The 12,425-nt window shown below is 45.9% G+C and overlaps 1 protein-coding gene across 2 annotated transcripts in view; it reads left to right on the forward strand.

Annotated features, from left to right (window-relative positions):
• Nucleotides 1-743: 743 nt before the first annotated feature.
• The window catches only part of cped1 (cadherin-like and PC-esterase domain containing 1), a 40,549-nt gene continuing 28,867 nt past the window's right edge, over nt 744-12,425 (forward strand). For both annotated transcript variants that reach the window (XM_041977857.1, XM_041977858.1), the window contains exons 1-2: nt 744-1,395; nt 6,944-7,118. In XM_041977857.1, coding sequence (XP_041833791.1) covers nt 1,189-1,395; nt 6,944-7,118 — 382 coding nt within the window. In that variant the 5' untranslated portion in view covers nt 744-1,188. The remainder of the gene's footprint in view (nt 1,396-6,943; nt 7,119-12,425) is intronic.

The raw sequence follows: 12,425 nt of genomic DNA on the forward strand, positions 1-12,425 counted from the left end.
CCATGGGCCGTGTCCTGTCTGTCTGGGGTGATGGGGTTGCTGCTGGCCCTGGGGGCGTTCCCAGTCTGCTGCTTCTGGAGGAGCTGTTGTGGTGGTGCCGGATTTGGGGCTCGCTATCCTCTGGTCCACTGGGAGTGTCTCCCACAGGGCATGATGGGAGGGTTAAGTCTGATGTGGTGTGTAAGAGCGAGTGTTCGTGGGTGCGGTGCAAGGGAGGCTGTGAGTGAGGGGTATAGAGGTAAGGGGTAAGTGAGTGGAGGAGCAAGGGTGGGGGTGGGTGGTAATAGGTGGAGGAGGAGGGAGGGTGCTCATGGGGTGGTTGTGGGGGGTTGGGAGCCAGACAGCTGCATTCTCCAAGAGTTGTAAATGGTGCAGAGAGGCCTAGTTTATTCCAATGTAGAGGACATTGAAACTGTTTTTTCAAAGTCCTTTTGGATGAGAGATGGTTTGAAGGCAAAGCTGAGAGAAACTTGCCCCGATCACAGACTCTGTTTGGTTGTTTAGACTGGAACCCTGTGGGACACCAGAGTACAGTGGAGGCAGAGAAGAGAAGAGGAGAGATCGTTGATCATTACGTTGTGGGTATACACACACACACACACACACACATATGTGTGTCTGCTTCATGGTTTAAACATCAGAAGTTTTGCTTCTGTTTCTTTAAAATGATACTTTTCCTGAGTTGACTAGTACACAAGCTGGGAACGTGTGTGTTCTAGAAATAACCCGAGGAGGAGGAGGTGCTGACCTCCTACAGAGCTGCAGACCCTGGCTGACAGTGAGGAAGAGGAGCGTCTTCATCGTGTTTGTGAGCAATAAGTTAAAAGCGGAGAAGAAGAAGAGTGGCTATGAAACCTGATCCCCTCCCGCTCCTGCTCCTCCTGCTGGACTTAACTCGGACCAGATGGTGAAGTTTAACGGAAAACTGGCGCAACGTTCGCGGAACTTTCTCCGCTTTTAGCAAACTTTTTCTCCATATATACCCAACCTTCAGACGCAGAGAGGAAGAGGAGGATGAAAGAGCGAAGCTCTTCTTTGAAGTCTCTTTAAACCCACGTGACCCCCTGAGGCGGAGAGCTGACTCGGTTCGACCGCTCGGACCGAACTTTTAGATGTTTCTGCTGTAGACCTGAAATCCTCCTCTTCCTCAGCGGCGCGGTGATGAAGCTGAAGTGAAGATTTCCTTTCATGCGGTGCCTCCTGGCTTCAGGCGGCCTCCTCTTCCTCAGGAGCGTCGGGATGCTGTTCCGCCGGCGCGCGTGTTCTGGCTCGCTGCTCGTGCTCGCGCTGCTTTGTCTCTGCTATCAGACCCTGATGGTGGACAGGACCCGGCCGTCAGATGAGGAGACCCGGAGCTTCATCTCCAGTCTGGAGGATCTGCAGGGCGACACGCAGGTGAGTCTCACCTGTCCCGTGCGCGTGTGGAAAGTCCTGTCCCGCGAAGTCTGTGTCATGGACTCAGTGTCTGAATGTTTCCCTCATATCAGGTGATTTTACGAGAAAGTTTTAAATGTTCTGTTTTATTAAATGACAAATTTACACGTTCAGGTCATTAGAAGAGAAAACGTCTCAGGAACTTCGAGGGAGAAAAAAATAGGATATTTTTCACCTTTTTTGCGCTTAATCAACTTCAATCTTGATCAGAACGACCAAATGTAATTATTTAAATTATGTTAACCCTTTAAACGCCAATTTGATAACGTCATTTAGAAAATAACACAAAAAATATTTTCTATTTTCTAAATAAATGTATTTTCTATCTAATAGATTTCCTGGTGGCTGGAGATTTTATTTATAGAACAGTCTTAGTTTGTTTTATATATAAAAGCCCCAGCTCCCACATCTATTATATTAAAAATAACTCATTGTTTGTGTTTTAATTAATGATTACAGGGACATCACGTTATCAAACTAACAGTTAAAATGATTAAATTGTTTGAATTTGAGATCAAAGTTTCCTCTGATCACTGCTCTAAAATGATCAAAACTCAGAGGATCAATATTTCCCGATCAGATCTGATTGGTCAGATGATTTTGAACTTGTTTCAGAAAGAGTTCTGAAGTATTTTAGTCTCTTGTTCCAGAAAACATCCTGTTTTTCTCTCATCAGACTGTGTACCGACCCTGTCAGATTTTCTTCTTTTCACACACACATAGAACTTTCTGCTCACTGGTTGATCTTTGGCTGCTCCTGATTGGACGTTACCGTCAATTTAAGCTCTCTGATTGGTGGAAAGTTTGATAGGAAATGGCTTCATCATCATGTCCAGGTCTAAATAGAAGTTTCTTAGCAACATAGTAGTGATAGTGATGTTTTTTTGATGAAATGTGATAAATAATGCTGTTATCATGGATCATTGTGGATTTACCAGATAGAGTCTCTGAATAAAACTACAGTTAGTGGCTGGATCTATCCCATCCTCCATCACCTAAAGGCTAAGCTATCCATCACAGTTTACACACTAGTTCTGATGATAGATGAGATAGACCTCTGGTTTTATGGTTTAACCAGCACAGCCTAACTGAGTATTGTTGCTGACCATGTCCATCCCTTTATGACCACAGTGGAGCATCTTCTGATGCTACTTCCAGCAGGATAATGCACCATGTCACAAAGCTCAGATCATCTCCACCTGCTTTCTAGAACATGATGATGAGTTCACTGGACTCCAACGGCCTCTACAGCCACCAGATCTGAGTCCAGTAGAGCAGCTTTGGGATGTGGTGGAACGGGAGATTCTCATCATGGATGCAGCCGACAAACCTGCAGCAGCTGTGTGATGCTGTCATGTCAATCATGGTGGATGCATGATGTGTGTGCATGAATTATCAAGGCAATGCAAGTTCATTTGTACAAAACATTTCATGTGCAATATTATACAAAGTGCTTTACATAAAACATTAAAAGCATTACAGATGGTGCAAAGAAGACATTAAAAAGTAGTAAAAGGCAGCAACAAAAACAATAAAATTAAAATGATTAAAAGCAAGATAAGTTAAAAGTTGGTGTGCAGATTTCATGCATTGCTGCATGAGAAAAGAAACGTTTTAACCTGGATTTAAAAGTGTCTATGTTTGGTGAAAGTTTAATCTCCACTGGCAGTTTGTTCCACTTGTTTGCAGCATAACAGCTAAATGCTGCTTCTCCATGTTTAGTCTGGACTCTGGTCTGGACTAGTTGACCAGAGTCTTTGGATCTAAGAGCTCTGCTAGGTTTATATTCTCTGAACATTTCACAGATGTATTCTGGGCCTAAACTGTAATAGCACTTGTGTCTTCTGTTAACCATGTTTCTGTCAGAAAAAAAAAAAATCTAAACTGTGAGAAATGATGAAGTCATTAACTAACAGTGACTTGTTGGACAGAGATCTAATATTAAGTACAGCAGCTTTATGAAGTTTACACTGGTCTCTGTTGTATTCTGAGTTATACAAGGTACAGTTAACAGATTAGATCCATTCACCCCACAAGCTGACCGTGTTCGATTCCTTATTTTACTAACACAGGAATCCTACTTGGTCCAGACTTGATCTCAGAACAGCTGTCAGTAGTAACAAAACTACAGCAAGGACCCTGAACGCATCATGGCATGTTATCTTTGTTGAGAATTCTGCTGCTGCTCTGTGAACCTCCTGCACATCCTCCCGTGCCCTGCTCTGCCAGGACAGATGATCTAAGAGGAGGATGAGGAGGGGGAGCCCTGTGGTTTTTGGTAGATGGTGGTCGCTGGGATTCAGGCCTGGATAGAGACATCCTTTGGAGACCTTGGGTGATGTGGAGAAGAGGGTCTGATGAGGGGGGAGAGCTGGGAGTTGATCGCTTCTCTGCTGTGTCCTTCGCTCTTATCTGTACATCATGTTTGGGTTTGCCGTCCCAGCAGCATGACGCAAGTGTGCACCAAGTAATCTGCATCCAGTTACATTTGGATGGACACCATCAGGTCTGAATCGCTGCTTACAATTGGTGACATGACCCTGTGGGGGGGGCCTGGGTGGGCCTGGAGGTGGCTGCGCTAGTGGGCTGCTGGCTCTGTGGGTGCTGGGTCAGGTGTGGGTACTTTGGGGGGGGGGTATTGCTTGGGGCTCACTGTCATCTGGTGGGTACGGACAGTGTGAGTGTGGGGTTATATTAGGTGCAGATTGGAGTAGGTGGAGGGTGGGGGGAGGGGGTATATGGCGCCCTGGTTCCCGGAGTGTGCGGCTGGAACATCGGGGTGTGTGCTGGCCTACACCGGGTGGTTGTCTGGGGGGGCCTGGTCCTCCTAGGCATGGTGCGAGCCCTCTGCCTTTGGGGGGTGGGGTGGCTGCTTCTGGGCTCCTGGGGCCCTCTGCCCTTCGCTTGGTCTGCCCTGGGTGGCCGGTCCCTAGCGGGGCCAGGGGCTGCCAACCTTGGCCCACTGGGACCTGTGCCCCAAGACTGTGGGGGGCTCTTGCTGGGGCTCTCCTCTGCCACCCTTCGGGTGGGGCTGGAGTCGTCTTCGTGGTGGGGTTGCTTGGGTTAGTGCTCTGGGGCTGCTGCTGGGGGCTCGGGTCTCTGGGCTGCCCTGGTCTGCCGCTGGCCTCCATAGAGGCGTGGTCGCATGTGCACGATCTCACTTATCACTCTTCATCACGGATCACTCTTCTTCCTCATGCTCTGCATGCTGACACAGTCACTGAGTTGTCCAGTGGGTTTTTATACTAAGAGATATTTTTCCTGTGAGTTAGTATCTGGTCGCTGTTATGCTACTTTCATGATATGTCTTTTTGATTTGGTTATTATTTAAAAACTCTTAATGACTAGCAGCTCTGTTTTTTTTTTTTTTGTTTTTTTTTTGTAAAAATTGTAGGAAATTTTCTGGTGTGTTCATGTACAGGTGTAACAGTTTATTGTCTGGTGATGGTGTGGATTGAAGGGTCGTTTCCTTCTGTCTGTGATGTTTTTGTCTCCTCTCTTCTTTCCCTTTTGCATCTTTTTGCTATTTTCCATCTTTTTCTGTCCCCTCAGGTCAGGTCCAGCAAGATTACAAAGATTCTGTGATTCAAAGTAAATAAATAAATAAATGAATCAGATTATCAAGAGGAGCCTTACCCATAGGCCTCCCCTTGGCAGAGCAAATTTGTTCAGCACAATAAAGCAACCAGATTATCATTTTGCTGCTATGATGCTGGACAGAAAAGGTTAAAAAAAAAAAAAGTTTATCCCATGGGTGATACATGCGTTTGATAACCATGTGTTCAGGCCAAGAAGTCTACTGAAAAGTTCAATTCCTTTACCTGCTGTATGAATGAGTCCTGAAATGTAAAGATTGTGCTCCAAACTGACACAGTCTCTCCAACAGCAGAGAAAAGTCTTTCTTCAGGATCTCAGAGCCAGTTTTCCACCTAGAATATGGAAAGACCCCGTGTGGACAATAATCTTCATACCATCTGGATGTGAAGACCACAGCAAAGTTCAAAGCAGGAAGTTAAAAATGTAATGTGTGGCATATCTATGTGAATCATCATGGATGTGTGATGTATCCATGTGAATCATGGTGGATGAGTGATCTTTCCTTGTGAATGTCATGGAGGTTCATGCATGTGGTCAAGATATCTCCTGAAAATGTTTCTGACCTGTCCTAGTAGCAGGAAGCGAGACCTGGTTCTGGTCTGGTCTCATCAAGCTGTTCTGGAATAAATGTAAATTACGAGCTGTCGGAGGAATTATCTTCGCTGCAACAGATTCAGGAATGCCTCACTTTCATACTGCTGATCTTCAGCTGTTTTAAAGACTCCCTTCAGGTTCAGATGAGATAATAAATCTATGCTAGTAGTTTGCTGTGAGACTGTTCCTGACTTTGGGACTAAAGCTGAGTTGGAACAGAAACTTTAAACATCTCATGATCCCTTCAGGGTCACATGACTTCTTAAACGGGCAGATTCCTGAATAGACTTGTGCTCATGCCACTTCTGGCTCATTGTTGGTATTTTTAGCTTCTGAGGGGATGAACAGCACGCGGGTTTAATTTTTCCTCTGGATGATTGACAGCCATGTGAACCAGTCAGATTCAGAGCTGCTGTTGGAATGTGTGCCAGATATTTTCAGTCTGTCCTGCCCTTGTGTCTGATCATAAAATATATAAAACCTAGCGTAAACTGACAACTGACAGACACACGTCGTTAATCACACACACACACATACATACATGTACACGCATGCACGTACACACAAGTTAAACACGGCTGGTCCTCTGGTTTGTGGTTGTTTTTATTCATTATCCCTTTAAAACTCCTAGACCACTTCCAGGACCCAGATGGATTCTTAGACTGTGTCCAGGACCTATACTGACTCCTAGACTGCATCCAGCACACTAATAATGTTCATGAACGTGAGATGACCCAGTTGATCTGGAATGAAGCTAACTGTATGACTTTCATCTCCAGAGGGAAACTATAACATGTTTACATCAAGTAACATCTTTACCCTTATCTGAAGAAATCTGAGTAGCTGAGAAAATCAAACATAAATATCTTCCACAATCTGATCATCACTGATCCAGGTCCAGGTGTCGGACATGATGATCTGGATCAGGTAGCCACCCTTGGCCTTTTTTTCTGCTGCCGCTCGCTGCATCTAATGTTTGACTATTGCATTTTTAAGACCTTTAATTACTTTAGAGAACTGGGTCCAGAATTCATCTGGAGGAGCGCTCTGTTAGGAATCCTGTTCCAACCCATCACATGTGCTTTCAGACCACATTTAAACAAACCCAACAGTGATTAGTTACTGTGGCAACTATTTTTTCAGCAGTAGTTGCCATGGTAACTCAGCAGGGACTCATTTAAGCCATGATGATGGAATAGTGATGATCCAGACTTGTCAAAATAAAAAAGACTTTCTTTTAATCCCTCTTTATAGAGTAGAAGGTCCAGATCAGCAGGGCTGTACAGGTGAACTGATTCTCTTGCCATCTCTTCCTCAGGTCCAGATCTCATCTCAGAGCCCCCCCCAGTACCGCCGGGCCGTTGTTCTGACTGGTCAACACCCGCTCTCTGACACTGGGGTTCAGCTTCACCAGCGGGTCCTGCAGCAGATGGACTACAAGGTCCACGTGTCCAGATACGCAGAGACCAGCAGCTTTCTGAAAACTCAGCAGGGTAAACACACCCACACCAGAATCTGACCAATCACAGTGCAGCAGTTGGAAACTCACACATGCTCAGTTTAAGGTCCAGCTTGTGGATTTCCACACAGACCTGCTCAGTGTGTGTGATTCCTGTTTCCTGTGATTTGGGCTGGGTGGAGACATCCTGTTTCCATTCAGGAAAACCCTGAATCTGCTTAACCGAGGATAACTCAATCTTCCAATAAATTCACACAAACGATGTGTAGATATATATATATATATATATATATATATATATATATATATATATATATATATATATATATATATATATATATATATATATATACACTACCGTTCAAAAGTTTGGGGTCACTTTGCCATGGGATTCAATAGGGAAGTGACCCCAAACTTTTGAACGATAGTGCATGTATATAAATATATATATATATATATGTGTGTGTGTGTGTGTGTGTGTGTGTGTGTTTGAGTTAACGTTGAATGAATCAAATAAAAGACACAGACTTTAATATTGTAAACTCTAGCAATGTCTGGAAAATTGCATTTCAATACCAAAAAATGAATGGGAATGATGGTGGGAGTTGGGACAGAGGCTGGGAGCTGGAACTGATGGTGGGAGTTGGGAATGATACTGGGAGTTGGGACTGATACTGGGAGTTGGGACTGATACTGGGAGCTGGGACTGATGGTGGGAGTTGGGACTGAGGCTGGGAGCTGGGACTGATGCTGGGAGCTGGGACTGATGCTGGGAGTTGGGACTGATGCTGGGAGCTGGGAATGATGGTGGGAGTTGGGACTGATGCAGGAAGTTGGGACTGATGGTGGGAGTTGGGACTGATGCTGGGAGTTGGGACTGATGCTGGGACTGATGCTGGAAGTTGGGACTAATGGTGGGAGTTGGGACTGAGGCTGGGAGCTAGGACTGATGATGGGAGCTGGGACTGATGGTGGGAGTTGGGACTGATGGTGGGAACTGGGACTGATGCTGGGAGCTGGGACTGATGGTGGGAGTTGGGACTGATGCAGGAAGTTGGGACTGATGCTGGGAGCTGGGACTGATGCTGGGAGCTGGGAATGATGGTGGGAGTTGGGACTGATGCAGGAAGTTGGGACTGATGCTGGGAGCTGGGACTGATGCTGGGAGCTGGGAATGATGGTGGGAGTTGGGACTGATGCAGGAAGTTGGGACTGATGGTGGGAGTTGGGACTGATGCTGGGAGTTGGGACTGATGCTGGGAGCTGGGACTCATGCTGGAAGTTGGGACTGATGCTGGGAGTTGGGACTGATGCTGGGAGCTGGGACTGATGCTGGGAGCTGGGACTGATGGTGGGAGTTGGGACTGATGCTGGAAGTCGGGATTGATGGTGGGAGTTGGGACTGATGCTGGGAGTTGGGACTGATGCTGGGAGCTGGGACTGATGCTGGGAGCTGGGACTGATGCTGGGAGCTGGGACTGATGGTGGGAGTTGGGACTGATGCTGGAAGTTGGGATTGATGGTGGGAGTTGGGACTGATGCTGGGAGCTGGGACTGATGGTGGGAGTTGGGATTGAAGCCGTGAAAGACTGAAGCTGATGAGTAATTTTAGGCGGGGGAGGGTCCTACAAGTTCCCCTGCTTGTTGAGAGGAGTAAACATTGCATGGAATTGCTAAGGGGGGACTGAAAACTCACTAAACATAGCATCCAAGTTCTGACATGTAAGCTGTAATCGTACCGGAAACCGTGCACTGACTAATGTTCCACGTTGTTTGGAGGCATCCTGACCAGATTCCTGAGCCACCTCATCTGGAACAACTCTACTCTGAGCCCCTCCCGGATCACTGAGCTTCTCACCCTATCTCTAAGTGAGAGCCCGGCCACCCTGCAAATAAAACTCATTTTGGCCACTTGTATTCATGTTCTGGTGCTTTCGGTTCCTGATCGTAGGTGAGGGTAGAAATGTAGATCAACCAGTAAATCTAGATCTTCTCTTTTCAACTCAGCTCCTTCTTCACCAGGACAGACCAATATAGAGTCCACATCACTGCAGACGCTGCACCGATCCTCCTGTAGATCGCCTGCTCCATCCTTCCCTCACTGTGAACAAGACCCAGACATACTGGAACTCTTCCATTTGGGGCAGGACCTCATTGCTGACCCAGAGAGGAGCTCCACCCTTTTCACCCCCACATATTTCTTAACACCTGGATTTAACTGAGCCTGCAGCCACCGTAGAAAAACCTGTTGGGCTGCACAGTGGTGTAGGGAAGGTCGCTGGTTTGAGCCCCAGCTGGGGGGTGGTTGGAACATTGTTCTTGTGTGTGGAGTTTGCATGTTCTCCCCATGTATGCGTGGGTTCTCTCCAGGTACTCTGGCTTCCTCCAACCATCCAAAGACACAATGTTAGGTTAGCTGGTCACTCTAAATTAATGAATGTGAGGAATGACATGGAATGAATGTGAATGGTTGTTTGTCTGTCTGTGTTGGCTCTGCGATGGACTGGCGACCTGTCCAGGTTCACCCGACTCTCGCCTGCTAATTACTGGGATAGGCTCCAGCTTCCCCGTGACCCTTAATTAGAAGAAGCAGTACAGAAAATAAATGGATGGACTTAGTTACCATGGTAACAGACTATTGTCTCTGTCTGCATCTCTCTCTCTCTTTCTCTCTCTCTGGACCTGAAAACCAAAGTTTCTCCCAACTTGTTTCTACATAACTTGATAGCTGGAACATGTCCAGGAGGCTTGTTGTTTGCTTGTTATTGTTTGTTTATTTACTTATTTACCTACCTTTCATGATTCAGGCTGCAGATCATCTCAGTCTCCCTGAATGTGGAATAAAAAACTCAACCCTGTTTGTTGCAGTTGCTTATCTAGTTTGATGATTCTGACAGAATCTTTATCGTCTTTATTCCATCGTCCTTAGCGTCCTTTTCTTCTTCTTGTCTTCCTGCTGGAAACAGGCCCAACCAAACTTCACTGCAGAACTTCTCCATAATCACTTCCACATGTTCCTGTCTGTGTTTGTTCAGACCTCCTCTTCAGCCACTTCCACTCAACAACAACCTGAACTCCACTTCTCCTCCACTGCTTCACTTTTCTGTTTGTAGAGAAAACCAGCAGACCTTTTGGTTCAGTAATCCTCCTCTCTGTTTGTCTAAATGACCAGTTAAATAAGGATCAACTCTGACTTCAGTTGAGCATCATCAGGTCACATTTCACCACATTTAAAAAACACATAGACAACAAGAGACAATGAAGATTATATTATATTATATTATACATTATATTATATATATATCGGGGTGCAGGATTACAATGATTACAGCGTGTGCAGGAAGGAATGATTTTGTCCTGCTGGTTAAACAGCTCCCCCCGCTGGCCACCAAGCACATCAAGTCTGAGCTTCAGGTCTCAGCTGAAGAGTTCCTGCACATTTTACTCCCCATGTTTTCATGTTTTTATTTATTTATTTTTCTAACCTGTCCTGTCCAGCATCATGACAGCAGAATGATGGTCCGGCTGCCGTATTGTGCTGAACAAATTTACTCTGCCAGGAGGAGCCTTTTTGATACGGGGCACCCCTTGAATCTTAAATGTTGTTATTTATTATTTATATTTCAAAATATGTTTTTGCTTATAACCGCTGGACGGACCAGAGAAACAGAAGGAAAATGGTGGATAGAGGAGAAATAGGGAGAAATAGAAAAGGAAGAAAAAACAAAAGGTAGAAAACACACCACAAAGGCATCGCAAGTTTCTTTGTACATCACATTTCATGTACAAGACAATTCAAAGTGTTTTACATAAAACATTAAAAGCATTACAGCAGGGTGCAGGAAGGAATAACAAGTGCACTGAAAACAAACTTTAAAAGAAATAAAAGAAATTAAATAAAAACAGAAAAAAAGCTAAAAAAAAATTTAATGCATAGAATACAAAACATCAAGATCTTGTGAGATGAATTAACAGTTGTTTAAATAAAAGGCAGCAAACAGAGAAGTTTTTAACTCTGATGTAATACTGCCGAGTCAGCAGACCTGGAAGTTTGTTTCACGTGTGAGGAGCATAAAAGCTGAATGCTGCCTCTCCACGTTTAGTTCTGACTCTGGGGACAGAAAGTAGACCTGATCCTGTTGACCTAAGGGATCTGGTTGCTTCATAATGAACCAGAAGATCCTGAATGGATTCTGGTCCTAAACCATTCAGGTTACAGCAGGATTTTGAAGTTGGTTCTTTGACAGACAGGAAGCCAGTGTAAAGATCTGAGGACTGGAGTTCTAGGGTCTACTAAGGAGGAGGAGGGTATGCAGAGCCGGAGTTAAGCGCCGTGAGAGGAGACGACGGTACAAACCATGCCTTCCATCTGTTATCACGGGAAACGTGAGGTCTCTCATAAACAAGATGGAAGAGCTAGCGGCGCTAACGAGGCTACAGCGGGAGTACCGGGAGTGCAGTCTGATTCACTTCACGGAGACCTGGCTAAACGAGCTCACCCCGGACTCACTGGTGCAGCTGGACGGATTTCATTTTGTCAGAGCGGACAGAAACTTAAGGGAGAGTGGTAAGAAGAAGGGCGGGGGACTAGCGATGTTTGTGAACAACAAGCGGTGTAACCCTAGGCACACTCATGTTAAGGAGCAACGATGTACTAGGGATATTGAGCTGCTAGCTGTTAGCATCCGGCCGTACTACCTGCCGAGGGAGTTTTCACATGTCATCGCAATAACAGTGTACACCTCCCACTCGGCCAACGCCAATGCAGCCTGTGAGCTTCTCCACAGTGTTGTGGCACAACTACTGACAGCTCATCCTCAAGCCTTTCTTCTCATCACTGGGGACTTTAACCATGCTTCCCTGTCTGCTACTCTCCCTAACGTCCATCAGTATGTGGACTGCTGCACCAGGGGCAATAAAACTCTGGACCTGCTGTATGCAAACACAGCAGACGGCTACAGCGCCCACCCACTCCCCCCACTTGGCTGCTCAGACCATAACCTGGTCTATCTGCTCCCTGTTTACATACCTATAGTGAAGAGATTGCCCCCCACCAAAAGGTGTGTGAAAATGTGGTCTGAGGAGGCCAGTGAGGCACTGAGGGACTGTTTTGACACCACTGACTGGGAGGTGCTCTGTGGGCCACACGGACAGGACATTGACAGTTTAATGGACTGCATCACTGATTACATTAACTTCTGTGTAGAGTCCACCTTGCCCACCAGGAGGGTGCGGTGTTTCTCAAACAACAAGCCTTGGGTGACTCCTGAGCTGAGAGCCTTGCTGCAGGAGAAAAGAAGGGCTTTCAAATCTGGAGACAGAGAAGAACTGAGGAGGACAC

This window comes from Melanotaenia boesemani, chromosome 23 (assembly GCF_017639745.1).
Source record: "Melanotaenia boesemani isolate fMelBoe1 chromosome 23, fMelBoe1.pri, whole genome shotgun sequence".
Classification (NCBI taxonomy): domain Eukaryota; kingdom Metazoa; phylum Chordata; class Actinopteri; order Atheriniformes; family Melanotaeniidae; genus Melanotaenia; species Melanotaenia boesemani.